The sequence below is a fragment of the Brienomyrus brachyistius genome, chromosome 12 (assembly GCF_023856365.1).
Source record: "Brienomyrus brachyistius isolate T26 chromosome 12, BBRACH_0.4, whole genome shotgun sequence".
Taxonomy (NCBI): domain Eukaryota; kingdom Metazoa; phylum Chordata; class Actinopteri; order Osteoglossiformes; family Mormyridae; genus Brienomyrus; species Brienomyrus brachyistius.
In genome coordinates this window covers 939,169-957,248 of record NC_064544.1, presented here as the reverse complement: position 1 = coordinate 957,248, position 18,080 = coordinate 939,169, and the positions used below count along the sequence as shown (strand labels likewise).

At 53.2% G+C, this 18,080-nt stretch overlaps 1 protein-coding gene across 1 annotated transcript in view; it reads right to left on the bottom strand.

The window, feature by feature from the left end:
* Positions 1-18,080, bottom strand: part of LOC125704774 (transcription factor COE3-like) — a 93,513-nt gene that overhangs the window by 54,562 nt on the left and 20,871 nt on the right. The window contains 2 exon segments of the mRNA XM_048970784.1: positions 12,618-12,686; positions 17,274-17,347. Coding sequence (XP_048826741.1) covers positions 12,618-12,686; positions 17,274-17,347 — 143 coding nt within the window.

Below are 18,080 nucleotides of genomic sequence, written 5' to 3'. Positions count from 1 at the left end.
TCACCATTCTTAAACAAATCTCAGCAATAGCGGGCGGTAATTAGGCAACACGGTGTGCTATCACAGTCAAAAATCACATGTGGTTAAAAGCTAGTCTCTGTAATGCTATAGAGAACAGATCCCCTGTCATCTCAGCCTGGTCGTCCTCCCGGACGCCCGCACACCAGAGAGGCCCAAAGCGGCACAAAATATAGCGGGAAACAAAGGGAGCCTGGGGGCGGGAAGTGGCACGGCGTCTCTGACGGCCTCCTGCCCCCCCGTGGCACATCCGAGGTGAAGACAGTCATCCAGAGGGAGTAACGCACTCCGTACCGTTTCATTTCTCAGCAGAATTCAGCACATTCCACACACCAAAGTACCAGCAACAGCCACGCGTGAGAGATGTGAAGGTGAGAGAGTGTCACAAATGCCCTGCCCTCCCCATGTTCCCAGTGACCTTGAAGTCTCTGCAAGACCCTTGAGCTGGGAGTCTCTGCTGGTTAAATTTCTCTGGGATTTTTTTCACATGCCCAGGATATTTCATCCACCCCCCTCCCCTCCCCCCTGCAGTAACCTCAGGCTTCCCAGCCCACTCCTCAGCATTTCCTGACAGTGTGAGCGCCGCCCCAGTGGCCTTCTGGGGGACTGCTCAGGGAAATGGGCCAAAAAAAGCAAATTTAATGAACGCGTCCCTCCACCCACCAAAAAAGAAAAAAAAATTAATTTCCAATCTCGTTTTTTTTGCTGGAGGCATCATGGGGGTCTTGGGAGCTCAGGCTTATTTTGGGGGGGGGGTGTGGATGGAGACGGAGGAGGTACAAAAAGAGGTTCTGGGGGATGGGGGGGGGCGATAGTACATCATAGAAGAAAGTAAAAAAAAAATAACCTTTTTAATTTTTTTTCGGGGGTGTTTCATCAGCCGTTTATTTCTCGGCTTTCCATGGCAGCAGCAGCCCCCCTGTACAGGGAAGCCGGATCCCGTTCCCTGTAGCCAGACCCAGGTTTCCACTCTGCCGGCTGCCATCCCTCCCCGGAGTCGCGGTCTGACACAAGGGTCCCAGCGCCGGCGCGGTGCTAGCGTAGCATGGCAACCCAAGAATTCCCTCCACGATTGCAAGGCCCCCCTGCCTCCCCACCCCCCCCTGGAAAGCAGGCGTACGACGTGCGACAGCCGGAAGCGGGCTACACGCCCACCGTTCAGCTCTGGTACGTGGTTCTGGTACACAGTAATAAGACTGCGGCGCGCTAAGGAAGTAATGGGAGAGATTAGCATTAGCGGGCCGGCTAACAGGCCTTTAGCTAGGAGGCACGCTAACAATGCCAGCGGCGGGCAGCCTGCGGGGCGGAAACGCGGGTGCTGGAGCGCCGCCCCCGCCACGCCGGCCTCCCCACGCAGTTTAGCCAACCCCCCCGCGCCGTTTAGCGACCCCCGTCCCGCATCGCTCGCTCCGACCTTGGCTCCTCCTCGCTGCTTCGGCGCCGCCATCTGCCGACGGCAGACTTGGGCAGTAAAGCATCGCGACCCCGAGATTCGGGCACGTTAACGCCCCCCGCGAGGGGGAGCCGACCAGATGGCGCTACCCGCTAAGAGGGTTTTACTGCCGTTAAAGACTGGTGAGTCGCACCAGAACCCCCGCTCCCCCTCCCCAGGCCCCCCGTACTCCCCGCCCCTGAGCCACATGGTCAGTCACTCCCCAACCGCATCTTACAGAATCCTTTCAAATACCGGCAAACGAACTGTACGCTGCTAGTTTTCTCAAACATTACACATGTCCACTTGCGACTTTTACACATACGGACTCCTTTCATGATCGATCTTTCTGCAAATTGAAAACTTCCTCAGAAATGCATGGTAAAATACGAGGACTAATGAGTTATTTCCTTATTCCCCTCCGTCGTGAGAATATCGCCACGGTGGCTGTCGCCATGACGTATGCATTCCAAGGCAGATTATCAGCGTTGGGGGGGGGGGGGGGTTCAGGACTGGCTCTCATTGCGGTCAACTGTGTCATTAGACATGTCAAAAGATGAAAATATCACTTTTCCTGTGCTGGGGATAAGAAAATTGTCTGCGGTCCAGAGAAATCAATAGCCTCATTTTTTTTTTCAGCATGAGAGAAGAGAGACAGGCTGCGTTTGGGGTCTGAGCACACAAGTCACGCCCCTCTCTGCCCTCCTTAAGCGGGGAAGTCCTGCTCGTCTTTATGCGAAGGAAAAGGGGGAAAAAAATCCACCCTGCTGATTTGTAACAAAGAAAACCATAATCCATATATTAAAGGGGCAGCGAGTTTACTTGATGACACACGGGCCACGAGTTATATTAAAATGATGTGAAATAATGCTCGCGATCCCCTTAAGATAAGACAGATCAAACCCTTGGAAATAATATAGAGTAGCTTCCTGGTCCCAGTTGTGTTGATTATTACACATAAATTAAGGCACCAGAATCTGCATCTGTACTTGGACTGTCTCTCCCCTGCTTGAATCTACGGCCCAATTAGTCCAACATCCTGGTCCCTGATGGAGAGGATTAAGACCGGGGCTCTGATGAAGTCTGTATCGACTGCAAAGGAGAATCCATCACTCTCCCCCGCCCCCCCCCCCCCCCCACCAAACTCTCCCCCCTCCTTACCGCTGCCCTTTCTTGTGACCTCGTCAGTGTAATCCACCGCTCCCCGCATCGCCCTGAGCGCGTGCCGTGCCCATGCCTGCGAGCGTCACAGGGCCTCCGCCACGCAACAAAACACCTGGATCTTTCCCCATTGTGGCCAAGGAGGTCAGAACCCACGTCAGACCAATTCCATCTACAGGCTCGTGACTAGCTGTCAGACTGACGTCCGGCCTCCTTCACGCGGACACATGTCTCGGAAGGGCCAGCCGGTCAGCGTTTAGTTGGTCTTGCATCAGTCTGCCCCCGGTGGCCGGCAGTATAACGAACATGTCAGACAGGCCCAGGGTAAACGTGTCAGCCTTCGCACCAAACTTTTAAGGTGCCCACCGTGTCACACTGGCTCCCTGCCAGTTGATATCAGGGCCCTTCTTTGCATGTGTCAGAGGTTTATGACATGATTGATCTTTGTATGATGGCCGGTTTCCTCGCGGGATGTCGAGGGGAGCGGTCGTGCCTTTCTCTTAAAGTGTCTGTGCGTGAGTTCGGTACACATCTGAGCTATGTGTGAATATCTTAGATATGCGTGTCGTGCATGCATGTTTCTGAGTGCGTGCACAGGCACGCTTGTGTCATGCGTGTTTATGGTGCGTCTGTGAGTGTGATTGAGAGACCCTCCATGCACGTCAGACCGAGCAGCCTAGCCAGGCTTTTTCCAACCCCACCCGACCCGACAGGACAAAGCCAAGGACTATTTCTGAAGATCTCTGGACTAGATAGTGCTGATTTAAAATAAACATTTAATGGCGATGTGGCCGTGATCACAGGCCGCCGTGCACGAGACGCCAATACCCCCCGCAGCCCCTGCAGTGTGCTTTCACTTATCGCGGATGTCCATGAGGACCCGCCCCACCTCGGAAGCAGCCCTGGGGGGGGGGGCAAACGGATGGATCATACCACTTAGGCAAACGCTGGGCTGGCTTTCCAAGGTTCCCCTCCATCCCCTTCCTCTGTCACCTATTACCTAGTTTATTTCATTCCAGGGATCAAATTTGTATCCAGTTAGGCCTCTCATCTCAGACTCAAAGGGAATAAATGAACGCAGACTTTATTGCCCGGCACCCTGAAACAAGGAAAGGGAAGGAACAGGGAACAAAAAAATCTCCAATTCATTCGGACCCAGTCAATATCACTGTAATATTTATGAAGGCTGGAAGTCGGTCTGCACCAAAAACCGAACTCCAGCAATCCTGAATTATAAATTGGTATTGATTTGTGTTGTGAGTGTGTCTGCGTGTGTGTGTGTGTGTGTGTAGGGGGGGTGAAAATGTAGACAAGGAGACAGATAGCTCTGGTTGTGTGCTCGTATGGCTGTGTGGTGTGTGTGTGTGTGTGTGTGTGTGTGCGTGTGTGTGCTTCCTGGGATGGCCAAAGCTATAGGGTCTCGTTCCACTCCGACAGCAGCAGAAGCATCAAATATAGATGATGCGAGCAGGCTGAGTGGTGGCCGGCGATAGAGCAGGGCGGGCAGAGAGAGAACACCCCGAAAACGCCCCGAGAACGCCCCATCTCTATTTGATGCGAGCAGGCTGAGTGGCTTTTCCAGCGGCCCACAATAGGGCAGGGTGGGCAGAGAGAGAACACCCCGAAAACGCCCCGAGAACGCCCCATCTCTATTTGATGCGAGCAGGCTGAGTGGCTTTTCCAGCGGCCCACAATAGGGCAGGGTGGGCAGAGAGAGAACACCCCGAAAACACCCCAAGAACGCCCCAAAAACGCCCTGAGATGCTCCTCCTGAAGAAAAATCAACGCCTTCCGTTCCACTCATTTCCATAATATTTCTTCTACTTGGGGCGGCCTTCACGGTGAGTGTGGGAGCGGGGGGGGGGGGGGGGGGGGGGGCGATTACCGTTTCGCCGAGACATCCCTGTCGATCTCGTCCACGGCACGGATGATGGGGGTGGGGGATGTCTGCGTGCCTCAGCTACAGACCAGGACAGAAGTCCCCCCCAGTTGGAGGGGAGCATGTGACCTGATCTTGAATCCAAAGAGCGCGAGAGAGGGACAGTTTTTACATTGCAGTAAAACCCATGGGGGAGGGGGGGGGTATGGCGACACCCCCGCAATAAAGAACTAAAAAGGCCCATTATAGTCCTTTCTCCTGTTATCTCTCTCAAAGTGCCTCTTTCGGCCCGGATCAGGGCGTCCTGCCGGCTTCAGCCGCTGATGGGTGCCAATCTAACCTAATTGTCGTGGGTGATGTAACCGGGCCCCGAACCTACACTGCCGACACACTATGGCATCGCTCATATCGCATTGCGTGGTTTTTATATCAGAATCAATACTCTCTTAATCTGCTCCTCTTTCTTTGTCTGCACCCCCAACCCCCCACTGGCGGACCACCGGCCCCTCCCCTATCTCACCACCTCAGGCCTGGCCAGCCTGAGCTTGCCGGGCCCACGGCGGAAACCACACATTTCGGGGAAGGGAGGAGGGGGGTGGGTTGGTGGTTATAGCTTACGTTGTGGGGACCATTTTTCAGTGGGAATTCAGTTTTATAAAAATCTGTGACTGCAATCGAAAAACTAAAGAAGCCAATGACCTTTTGTTTGGTTGGTTAGTTATGGTTAGGGCTGGGTAAGGCTGTCATTGTTGGGATTAGGGTTTTTCCCATAGAAATGAATGAGTGGTCCCCACAAAGATATGAGTACAGCTCTGCGTGTGTGTGTGTGTGTGTGTGGATATGTGAGTGTGTGTGAGAGTGCTATACCCAGAGGACCACAGGAAGCAGGGGTTACTGAACACCTCAAGCCCCCGCCGACGAACTAAGGGGGGGGGGGGGGGGGGGGGTGTAGCAGGGAGAAACTGGTTAGGCGGCAGAACAGGTCTGGGGCTTTTGACCGCGCGGGATCCGTGAGGAATACACAAGGAGCCGGAGCGGAAGGCGACCGGCCGGGGAGGAATGAGCCCCGGTCATTTATAGAGCTGCTGAGAATCTCCTTTTCATTGGCGGAGATGGACAGACACAGCCGGGCGTTTTTAAAAAACCCACACAATTGGTTCCTCCGGGACCACCTGCGCCAGGGCTGGATTCTCCCATCAAAAGACTAAAGACAGCGGCTATCAGCAGTGTGCTCATAAGTCACAGCAAAAAAAAATCATGGAAAATACCCAGCAAAAATGCCTTCCAGAATCTTCCGGAACCATCCAGGCCATCAGGCCAGCAGCACGGAACTTACCAAACGCAAACCATCCAGAACCGTCCAACTCATCGAGATTTCTGAGAAGGATAACCTCTAGAACCCTCTAGAACCACGCGGAACCATAGAACACGTAGAACACTGTGCACCAGCCAAGGGTAGCCAGTTGGAGAATGTTGCCCACCCACCCGTCAGGAGGGGTTTGGGCCCACCGCCCGCCTGTGCGCAATTATCCGCACCGCACTCGCTCCTGATTAAGATGGGGGGGAGGGGGGATTTCTCAGAATTCTTAATTTGTACAAACGCCTCAGTGTGATTGAGAAGAGAACGGGGGGATAACTGGGTGGGGGGGTAATTAGGAAGCCGGGGCACCAGGTTGCCACGCTCACAGCTTCTCGGGGATGAGGTAGGATTCACTGAGCGTGCCCCCCTCTCCCAAACAGGGCACAGCGTGTGTGGGGGGGACATGGCAGAGAGGTCAGGGGGGTGTGAAGACACCCAGCCGAGCACCGGAGCCTAGTCACCTCGGCCTACCGCATGTTTACAGTTGCGGATTGCACCCCCACCCAGAGCCTGCACTTTGAACACCCTAGGAGCAAGCAATATGCTGACAGCAGGATCACCGCAGAGGATCGATATCTTTTCTCTCACGGAAACGGGGGAGGGGGGGGGGGGGGGGTTTTCGTCATGCCAGCAGTGTCTTGCACAGGCCTCCTTGCTGGCGCGCCCGTGAGCTGGGAGCGATGAGCCTTCCAGAAGAATCAGCGCCCGAATCTCATCGGCATGCCATCCACGTGGCACGTGGAGCTGAGGGCGGCGACTCCCGTGTTTCGCCCCGGTGAGAAAATCCCTGCTCCTTTTCAACAGCCCGACCTCTGGTGCAGTTTGGTGCTTGTTTTTCTCCTGGCCCAGAACTACAACATTTGCCCCTTAGATTGCATCTCCCCAACAGTGCCCCCTAGAGGTCCCCTATGTAGCTGCTCTTGACCGAGGTTCACGGCAGCTTTGGCTCCTACCGATTGGCGGCTAACGATTAGCCGCCACACAGCTAAAGCCCGAGTAGGAGACGTAATCGGTTAGCATGACAGGAGTACGTCTGCACACTGCCAAGATCTTTCGTAAAAGTGCTAACGTCACTTTCAAGTGCCTACGAGGACTGAAGCACTTTCCATACGCGCTGAGTGTCACGGTTGCCTGGAATACAGATTTACTCAGCATTGAACTGAAGTGCATAACTAAAGTGCATAATTTGTGACAAAGCACAGACCGAACATGACCCATCGTAACCAGAATCACGTTAAACCCAGTTAAATAGCCCCTTCATCACCCACACCCCCTCGGAATACCCCCACCGTAGGCTAATCGACTCGATGGTCCACTCATCTGCCCAAACCAAACAGCTGCCTCCCCTGGTGTCCTCTCCTTCTGATTGGATCAGCAGTGTCCAATGAACTGCATTAAAACATTAAAATGCTCGCCGCGATTTTAAAAGGGCTCGTCCAATTAGCTTAAAGGTTTCAACCAAGACTCATAATATCAGAATTACATGCATGCATTAAATATACAGTATGTATGCATTATATATACATATATATATATGGATTAGATGTTTACATTGCACTGTGTGTATGTATTGTCATAATTGTACTTGTATTTATTGTTTTACCGGAGCAGGCTTATTGTTTACCGGTAGGCAGTAGGAAATGCAAAGTAAGAGATTCATTGCCCAGCATAAATGACCATTTCCTGTGTATTTGACAGTAAATTATTTAATATTGAATTTCTTTATATACCTCTGCTCAGCTAATATCATAACAGTTTATACTGCAAGCTCACAATAAAGAAGTGTGTTTAATTTGGGTAAAATATCATTCTAATTCTTTTAATTAATTGATTTAAGACTTATTGATTAGCACCTACATTAGATGCACCATGTCTAAGAATCCATGCTCAACTCACTCTTGCTGATATTATATGTTGAGACACCTGAACAAACACAAACGGCCTTGGAATTAAATTCAACTGTAACCGAAAATATACGCAGACCGTTGATCCGATCCTGTCACCTGATACAGCTCCGCGCACGAGCACCTCTCACCTGTGAATCGCACCTGCGGACGCAGGGAGCCACCTAAAGATAAAATTAAATCCACCTTGGTATCATTCAAATAAATGTTATTTTACATTTGCACGGAATGTTCCAAATTAAAAGCGGGGGGACAGGAGCAGTTTCATTTGGGAACGTCGAGAATTGCAATCGAGGACGAACAAATAACGAAAGGGGTCAGATCCGGCCCCAGGGAAGCTGTTGAAACAGCCTGGTTTATATTTAATCCAGGAGACTCCCAGTGTTTGCAGTCACGGGAGGTGATTTCAGTAGGTACCCTTATTTACTCGTCTGTCCATCCCCAAAGGTGCTCATTCGATACGGGCCCGATGAGGACTTGCGGTTCTAACGGTTTTTCTATTTGGAGGTCTGTTTGGAAGCTGAAACTGGACACCCCCTAAAGGAGGAATGGGGAGAAACCACACAATACCAGCCGGTATATCTTACTGACGCCCCCCCCCCACCCCCCACCACCGCATGTGCCGTCCGTGAAGGTCGTTCCTCGTGCACATACACCCTCCGAGAACCACTTTCGCTCAGTAAGCAACTGTGCTGTGATCCCTACCCATAATGCAACACGCTCCAGCCCGCGTTACACGATATCCTGTACCATGGGATAACACGCAAACCCCATGTGGCTCCTCGCTTCCTCTTGCTCTGACTCATCCCTCCTCTAGGACGCTTGTGCACGTATGCATGTGTGTGTGTGTGTGTGTGTGTGTGCGTTTGTGCTTGCACACCTGCATGTCTGTTGGCACTGTCACCAAACTTAACATCAGCCGGGAAGAGGCCACTCACTGCATCACCCCGCAATCGATCACTATTCCGGCTACGCTGGTAGCCCCACCCTGGCAGTTTGTCATGGGGAAGTCCCCGGTGGGGAACGCAGGGAATGCAGTGCCCCTGTGACAAACGTGTCATCTGGCCGTGACCTAACAAGGTGGAATGAACGGTTAAACCGGAGGGACCAGTCAGCAGTGAGCTGGGACCGCGGCCCGGTGCTGTCAGTGTGGAAGCCAGGTGCGTTTCCTCAGAGGTGTGGGGCCCCTCCAGCACCGAGCGGGTCAGGGTTCAGTTTCGTATCGCGTCTTACGGGCCGCAGGAAACTCCCTGCCTTCCCCACATCATTCTTCAGGCTGGCTCCTAGGAGAGGTGACCTTTCTAGAGGTTTCCGCAGCCCTCTAACAGAGAAGATCCAAATGCCCGAGCTTCCCATACTTCCCACACACTCCCGTAACCTAGTACACGTACTCGTGACGGGACTCCCCATTAACCGAGGTGGCCCTCCCTGCGTAATGTCTACCCACAATGCAATGTGCTCCACTCTGCATTCTACCTACATGGTGCAGCACCCCCAGCCTCGGCCAGCTCCGACCACCCCCGCCCCCGCCCATGGCCTGACTCATCCCACCTCATTCAGGATATCATTTTTTGCTTCAATTTTAACTGGGCTTCTGAGTAATGTGCTCCCTTTATTGCAAATCTATACTCTTAATCTAGCTGGCTCCAATGCAGTGGCCTCCCGATCAATAGGTGGTATTGCTGGTAAGGGTCCAGAGAGCTTAGTACCCCTACAAAACCCCCACCCCACGCCTCTGGTTTAACCCTAACCAGCCACGGCTGTCTCAATCGTACTCATTCATTCAGTCTATCTCTTCATTCCTCCTCCTTTGCTCCATGACCATTCCGGACTTGTAGATCTCCCAAGGTTGGGGGAAATTATTTTTTCAGTGGCTATATTCAGTCTTTGCCCCGAGGGGCAATATTTTGATCGCTCTTAAACTCTGATTAGCGTTAGCATATCTGGATCGGTGCTGTTATCTCTCCCAGCATCTTCTGGAAGAACAGAAGTTGGCCAGGCTCTCTGCCCTCCTAATCCTCTTGACTCACGTAGCCCTAAGATTTAGCCCCTCTTTTGGCCATGAAGGAGAAGCTATTGCTGTAGCGAGATACAACCAGCAGGGTGGGGCTAGTGAGCAGGTATGTTCCCTCACCCAGTCCAACTTCACCAGAGGTCTTGGGCTATTAGGGAGGAAGTTATGGCCCGATAACGGTCACACCGCCTTCCTGTGAATCACTACAATGGAGTAAAGAGCCTTCATTTAAGAAAAGGTGTGTGTGTGGGAGGGGGGTCTTATCCAGGGAGGGGGGTAGGTCTGTGTAGGGGCAATTAGACAAGGGCCCCAGTTAAGCCCTGACGGTGCCAGAAAATTTACAGCCCTGCCGAGGAGCTCGCCGGGTGAGCTAATTGCAATATTAGCTTGTAATAACACCTGTTTTAAACCTCGGCCAGTAATATGTCACCCAGGCCATTGTCGTATTTCGCCCCGGCTCGGCAGAATTCCAGCCTAAATGGGGGGGGGAGACATTTAAACGACCAGCTTGGTGCTTTATTGTGTGTGGTGGGGGGGGGGTGCTTTAACCCATTATGAACCACCCCACCCGCTGTCTGTCCACCCACATGCACAGGCTGCTAACCGGCATCGGATGCTCGTCCGCTGATCCGTAAAGGAGGCGGAGCGTCACCGCTATTTGTAAAGGCACGGGGGGGACGGCGAGAGCCGCTAAGTGGAGCACTATCGGGGGGGGGGGGGGGGGTCCGACACGTTCTCACCGCCTCTGCCCAGCTTCCCCGCGTTCGCCTGAGGTCCTAATTGCAGCCATCATTCAAAGAAGATCTCCGACTTCTCGGGGGGGTCAGTGGCTTAACGCGTTAAATCAATCCGGACACGCGGCGGAAGTCGACTCGGCCCCCCCCGCATTAGCCAGGCGGGGGGGTGGAGGGGGGACTAGGCGATGTGAATCGCGGAGATGGGATGCGGGGGCTGATTTATATACCGCCGTCCTCGCTGGGATCTGCGCCGGCGAAGGCGGCGATGAATTCCGGTCATTAGCCGCTTTACGGAGACGAGTGACGCCCATAATTTGCATCGGGTGCTGCGATGGCGTCCCCCCCCCCCCCCGGCCTGATTTATCTGTTGGTTTAAGGAACCACAGGGTGGGAACGCAGGCAATGGGGGACGGGGGGGGGGTCATAAATACCAGCCCTCCTAATAGGGAGCTAAGATGCCGCCGCATGGGCGAGCCGACCCTAAATCACCACCCCCGCCACCACTGCCATGTGGGCGGGGCCAATGGCATCCAGGGATGCCCCCCCCCGAGAGGGAATGACAGGATAGAGAAAGGGCAGGGTGGACAAGGAACTGAAAAACTGGGTTTAATGAATGCTGAATTTCTGGCAGGAGCATAACTAGAGATTTATTAAAGGGGGGGGCTGAGCTTTTGCTAAGGTGGGGGTCTGATTTTAATGAAAATGAATTAACGCTATTTCAACTAATTAGTGTACATTTATTTGGGGTGGCTAGAGAACATCTAAATGGTCCTAAGTCCTGAGTGACATCTCTCTGATTCCTGGAAATCCAATGTTTGATTATTCCCCAATTTTCTGGCATTATTCGTACTGCACAGTGAAAACGGTCTCGTCTCTGGTGATGAAACACGACGTGTGTCACAGAAAAGCTGAGCCATAAATCCAGGCGTGGAAGACGGGTCTCATTCGAGTGGAACTCGGGTCCGATCTCAGGCGCCAGCACACGTCTGCGGACGGCTCCGCTTGGTGCAGAGAGTCTCCTTAGCCGTCGAGCTCAAAGGTGACCCGAGCGCCGCAGTTTCGGTCCAGAGTGCCGAGCGGAGCCATGCCATGGCAGTGGGAGGTGAGAGGACGAGTTTGGGGGGGGGGGGGGGGGCGGGTGGGGGTTACGGCAGCGGCCCAAGCGTGAAGGGAGGGTCACGGCTTCCGGCTCCTCTCTGCCGCGCCCTGGACAGTCTCCAAGGCACAGCTAACGAGCCAACAAGGATTTGATAATGACCCCCAGCACCCCAGGGGGGCGCCGTCCTTCTGGAAGAGGACGCTGTGCCCCAGCCAGCCTGACAGCAGCCAAATGGGAGGAGTTATCGGGGGGGGGGAGTGTGGGGTGGGGGGGGTGATGAAATGCTAAAAGGCAAGACCCCAGGCCCTGACATACTGCCGGCGTAGTTGTTAGGGTGGGGTCAGGCTGAAATCCCAGCCCACCAGTACGCAGACACACGCACAGGTTTGTAATTATATCTTTGCGAGGACTCTTCATTCTTTTATATGGGGAAAATTCTAATCTCAACATAACCAGCCCAAACCTTAACTATAAGTAACCAAACAAAATACCAGCCGTTTTTAATTTTTTGATTGCATTCACAGATCTTTGTGAGGACCTGAAAAATGGTCCCCACAATGTCAAAATAACAGGTTTTGGGAATATTTGGTCCCCACAATGTAATGCAAACATAATCCACACACACACACACACAAACACCAGACACACTTTCTCATCAAGCAGCAAATCCTCCATATCCACCATGGACTAACATCTCTACCCCCCCCTCCCCCCCACAGACGTGGACTGATACCCAAAGTCGGGGGCTATGGACCCCACTCTCTTACGAAGGATTTTCAACAACACAAACATGGCGGAGGCTGCGGGGTTTCTGCATGTAAAAACAGTGAGACGCTCTGTATGATAATTCACACAGAAACATGGAGGAAACACAGGAAGAGGGCTAAGGTCTGACAGTCATCAAACACGTCTCCCAGTGACCCACGATGCTCTCAGAACAGACCCCCCCCAGCGGCTGGCACTAAACAGGTGCATGGGGACCCCCGAATGGGCGGCTGGCATGGAGGACTCACCTGTCGATGATAACCGGGTCGGAAGGGGTCTCATTGCGGTTCCCACAGCTCTTCTTGTCACAGCACCGACTGAAACAGAGATACGTGCATCAGGCACGCGGGTCACATGTCCGCACGCGGGTAACATGACCACACACTGGCTGTTTAATTATGGCAGAATCTGGCAGGTGTCAATACCGAGTACTGCGTAGTACATCACTATATCATGGTACATATTCAGTCCATATACATATAAATAATATATGCTATCACTCCATCATCCATCTTTCATCCATCCATCCATTGTTGTCCCATACATCCATCAATCCATTCTTCTCTCATCCATCCATCCATCTGTCCACCCACCCATCCATCCATCCATCCATCCATCCTTCTCTCATCCATCCATCCATCCATCCATCCATAACCATATATGCAGTGTAGATCACAGCGACCCTGAAGCCTGGAATCGCATGAGTCACATGTGACACCCTGAGTGGGACCCTATAAATGTTTTTTTGTTTTTTTTTTATAAAAAAATATTAATGTATTGTGTAAAATTAAATAATTGTATTAAAGGTGCATGTGTGACATTTAGCATTGCTTTTCTGCAGGGGGGGGGGGGACCCAGCGTGCGTTTTAATGTTAAGATGGAGTGTGAAACCAGAACCGTCTGACATACGCAGCTCGTTCACGTTGGCCGTGTGAAGCTCTCCGGCGCCTCACTGAGGCCACTCCCACGTGGCTGGGGGGGGCAGGAGACCCGACGGCGCGGCATTGTGCCACAGCGCCACGGCAGGCGCTCGGACCCGGCGCCACGCTGCTCTCTCACGCTCCGCCCCCGCCCGCGGCCAGCACTCCAGCTGGGCCGGGTCTGGCCAAGGTCACTCGCCGAGCCAGAGACAGGCTGGCTGAGGCCACGGCCCCCACCCGGCTGCGAGTGTGGTGGCATGTGGCAGCCACACACACACACACACACACACACACACAAACACAGGCACATGCACACACATGCTAACCTGGGCCATGCCACAGTGGCCACACACCCAGGCCGGAAAGCCTCTTTTCAGAGCAGCAGGTATGGACTCTTCTGCCACCTCAGGCATCACAGAGCCCTGCTTGCAGCCCCCACCGGCACCCCCTCGCAGAGCAGCCAGGAGCCAGCTTGGGCATGGCCGGCAGCAGGTTTATCACCTCACGGTGACTCGCTGCCATCTACTCTGTCTGCTCCACCCATAATCCCCTGCAGCACACTTCCTTCTGGCACTGCCTGTATTTGCAAAACCTTCTTCTCTAGCTCCCAAGCACTAAAGCAGACACCACACCAAAATAACTTACCCTTTATCCTCAAGTCCCTTCTTCCCTGGGATTTACACCTCTCCTTACGTAGTCTTCCTGCAGACTGACTCCCTCAGACAATCAGTGGGATATTTTTCCCTTTAATAACAACATATCGTTGTAGGTCATCACAGGTGAGCTCTGCTGCTTGAGTGCCACACCCTCTCCATGTGATTATCGTGATTATTAGTGACACACTGAACAGGCAGATTCCCAGCTGGAATCAAGGTCACAATCCGCCAAACGCCAAGCCCCCTGACCCACGCATCTTGACCCAATCGCTACAATAAATACCAACAAGGTCAGATCCAGCCTGCTCTTTTGAGTAAAAATACTTCAAATTGTTTCTTAAACTGTGCCGTCCTTGTATGCTACTTTATTTTGAACCTTTTTTAAGTTATATGCCAGTCATCAAAATTGTGGGACCTAGCATTTTTTTCACCTTATGCTTTAAAAATTACTACACAAATACTGGCGGTAATGTTTATAAACAATGAAAAAATGCCACAAATGTCACAAATCGGACGATCAAATAAATAACTGGAGCAGCAGTTGAAAAGTTCTACAAAAAGCTGGAAGTCTTTCCACAGTTTTTATCTTATACTCGTCTATTTAAAAATTTTGATCCGTTTATCCATCCGTCTTCCATAACCACTTCTGTAGCCACGATGAGTCCGGGCCTATCCCAGAATGCACTGGGGCAAGACACGGGGTGCCCCGGATGGGAAGCCAGCCAATCGTAGGACACATGCCCACTACGGGCAATTTAGGGTTACCGATTCTGCACGTTTTCAGACTAAGGGAGGAAACATTAAACGATTGTTAAATCCCATTCCTAGTCACCACTGTTAGTCCGGTGCTAGAATATGAAGCTGCTTTGCATTTTTTAATTGATAAAGTCTTACGGGTTTTTAACGCGCGTGCTTGCGCAGAGCCATCAACGCCGGCCCCCAATGTACGAATAAATACATTACACTTCATTTAAAACGCCAGCGGGTCTCGGAGGGTAACGACCGGCCATTGTTTTTGTTTTCCTTCCTGTCCGCGAGTGCGTGACCGTCGCCATAGATCTCACGGCGGTAATGTATTCCCCCGGCCGCACCGACCATTAGCGCTGGTTCCAGGAGACCAATTAGCTTTGGAAGCCCAGCAGCAGCGTTGTGGTGACAGTCTCCACAGTCGGCGAGAGAGGGTGTTATAAACAAACAGGACCCTCGGAGCCCGCCTGGGGGCCTCGGGGGACCCGGGGCCCCCTCGAAACACAAAAACAAATCTTGACGGTGCGTCCATAATGCTCTCCTAATGGCGTTGCCCCCCGGGGCCGGGCTAGGCTCACACCCGGGCCAGCTAACGATGGCAAACACGCTCCTCAAGACCCGAGTCCCAGGCAACAGGCAGATGTTCTGTCGCCGCGGTTTTGAGAGCCGGGGGGCGGGGGGATGGGTAGCTGGTCCCCGGGCCCCTGGTCCTCAACGTGAGCTGCAGAGTAGCCAAGATGGCCTATTCAGATCTTTATGAAAATGTGACAAAAAAGCCCTTCCAGGAATTTGGTCCTCGATTCCAGCCCTGTCCCTGCTCATATAACCAGCATTGAGGGTCATAATTGCAGGGTTCTGCTCCAAATAGCAATCCAGGACGCACCTAGTGCGTCCGCGTCACTTTGACGCACTTTTAAGGCACGGTTTAGGAGCCCCATATCTACAGGCTCTTGGAGCGGTGAAGCCGATTTCAAAGCGGTGCTTGTTTTTGGGAGAGCGAGCGGTGTAATTAGCCAAACTCCTAGCCGGAGGCCTTAGCCAAAGCTAATGAGATGCAGCATTCGGCTCTGGCTGGCTGGCGGTGTAGCTCGGACGGCAGCCCCTCTCGGCGTGCCCTGGGCCAGCCTGGCAGCCGGCCTTTCGCAATCCATGCCACCCTCGCCCGCGGCGACCGCCCTGTGCCCGGCTGCCCGCCCCTGTTTTGCACCATGCCAACCGGCTGTCACAAGGACGAAACGCGGCGGGAGGAGGGCCGCGACGCACCGCCCCGGAGGGCCTGCAGGGGGCGATAGAGGGGGGCGGTGAGCGCGAGGACACCGGGCCCCGTCCCCGCGCACGCTGAGGGCCACCCGCGAATTAAGCGGCCTCGTCCGCACGGTCACTGATGCCATGTGACCGTAGCTGCCGTCAGGTAGGCGGGGGAGTCTGTGGTCAGCACCGGGACTGCGAGAGCGCGGCCCGGTCAGCGGTTCATTCGCTGCAGCGGGTCGAGATGCTCCCTCCGTCGCCTTTAGCCGACCGTGATTATTTAGCCGATCATTTCCTCCTCATTACCGCTGCCGCAGGCAGGGATGAGCCAGTTTATCGGCGCACAGCTTTAATCATTAAATCAGTCTTAGTGCGGCTCCCATCCATGTAATATTTCTAAATAAAAGGACCTTAAAAAAATAAGGATACTCTGGCTTAGCAGGAACCTGTTACAGTTGCCCAGTTCACATGCACATACCCTTCACTGGGACTCAGATTATGCTGCCCAGCCGCAAACTGGGATTCTGGGTCCAGCACCACAGTGTCCTGATCTTTCAGGATAAGGTAAGAGCAGGAAGGGAGCACTGCTGACCCAATAGCCCCCAGATCTCTACCCCCACCCTCATTAGCAGCCCCACACCCCTCTTATGCATTATTAACAAGGGACCAATGCAGGACCACCAAACCCCCGACTTCCCCCACCCAGTAAGCATACCCTCAGGGACCTGGTAATTGCACTGCATGCTGCAAGACGACCCCCAGCGCGATGCCATTAGCAAGGGGGGCCCCCTGACCCCTTCCTGACCACATGTCACCTGCCCCCCCTCACCCCCCCAGCAGAACTGTAAGGTCAGCCATGTGCAAATACACACGTTACCGAATCGGGTCAGGACCGGTGCACTAGCGGCACAGGGTGGAAACTGACTGGGTCCGAATGTAAAGGAGGATGATTGTGTGTGTGTGTGTGTGTGTGTATGAGATCAGGTCCCCCCCTATAAACGCTAAATGCTGTAATTAGTGCTATTTTTATGTGATTGTCTGATGTCTTATAATACTATTGGGCCAGTATTTTAGTCATCCTAAATGTTATATTTTATTTATGTTAAAATTATAACGACATTTATGGGACTCTTTAGATACTTCCTACTTGCGGTTTAAAGACGCATTACGATCTGGTCTTGATAGGGTTTAGACACACCGCAAACCGAGCTCTGTCTGAGTCAGCGTTACTCATGCGCTTATTCTGCCCACGACCCCGGAGCTCGCCCTGAGTCAAACGCCGATGCAGAGCCGGAAAAGGTCAGAGGTCAGACGAGGCGGCGGGGACACCCACCTGCACATGATCTCGTGGGTGAGAAGCACGCGGCACATCTCAGGGTTCTTGTCTTGGCCCTCGTACAAGATGGCCTGCAAAGAGAGGCGACAGTGATGCACCCAACCTGCCCTTCCGACTTCGCGTTCATCCCTCCAGCAGACCCCAGCTGCCATCTGACACGTCTGAGAATGACGAGGAGGGGTGGCGCTGGATGGGGGACTTGGACAGCGACCCGGTGGCGGTCCCTCCTCCCCCTGCGGGGTCCTCTTCCTCTCCCCACCCTCCGGGACGCTGTCCTGATGGTCAGCTGCCCTCAGTTGGGTCCAACTGCACACCATCCATCACCCAACTAATGAGGGAGGGATGACTACTTTCTATTACCGGGAGAGAAAGAGTTCCACACTCACTCCATTCTGATCACGGCTGCTCGTACCCTGAGTTATGGGATCGCGGCCATTGGTATAGCCCCTGCTCCATCCCCCTTAATGGTCATTCGGTCGTTGGAGGGTGGACTGGATACCCAGCGGGACAATACTTTTAGGATAACAGCCGCTTTTGCATTATTGATTCCCGTTGCAGTGAAGGCCTCTCCTCTTTTATTAACAACTTCCAATGCTGGCAGTGGTGGGGGGGGGGGCGGGAAGTCAAAGGCGATTGGTCGATATTTATATATAAATAACGGTGGTGCCGTTCAAGGACGTACGGTCTGGATCTTTGCGTAAAAACACCTGAGCGTCAAATGGGGCATCGTCAGTCGAGGTCCGAGTAAACGTTTGTCCGTAGAGATGCCTGTCAGATCGCTGCTGTTTACGAGCTGTCTTTAAT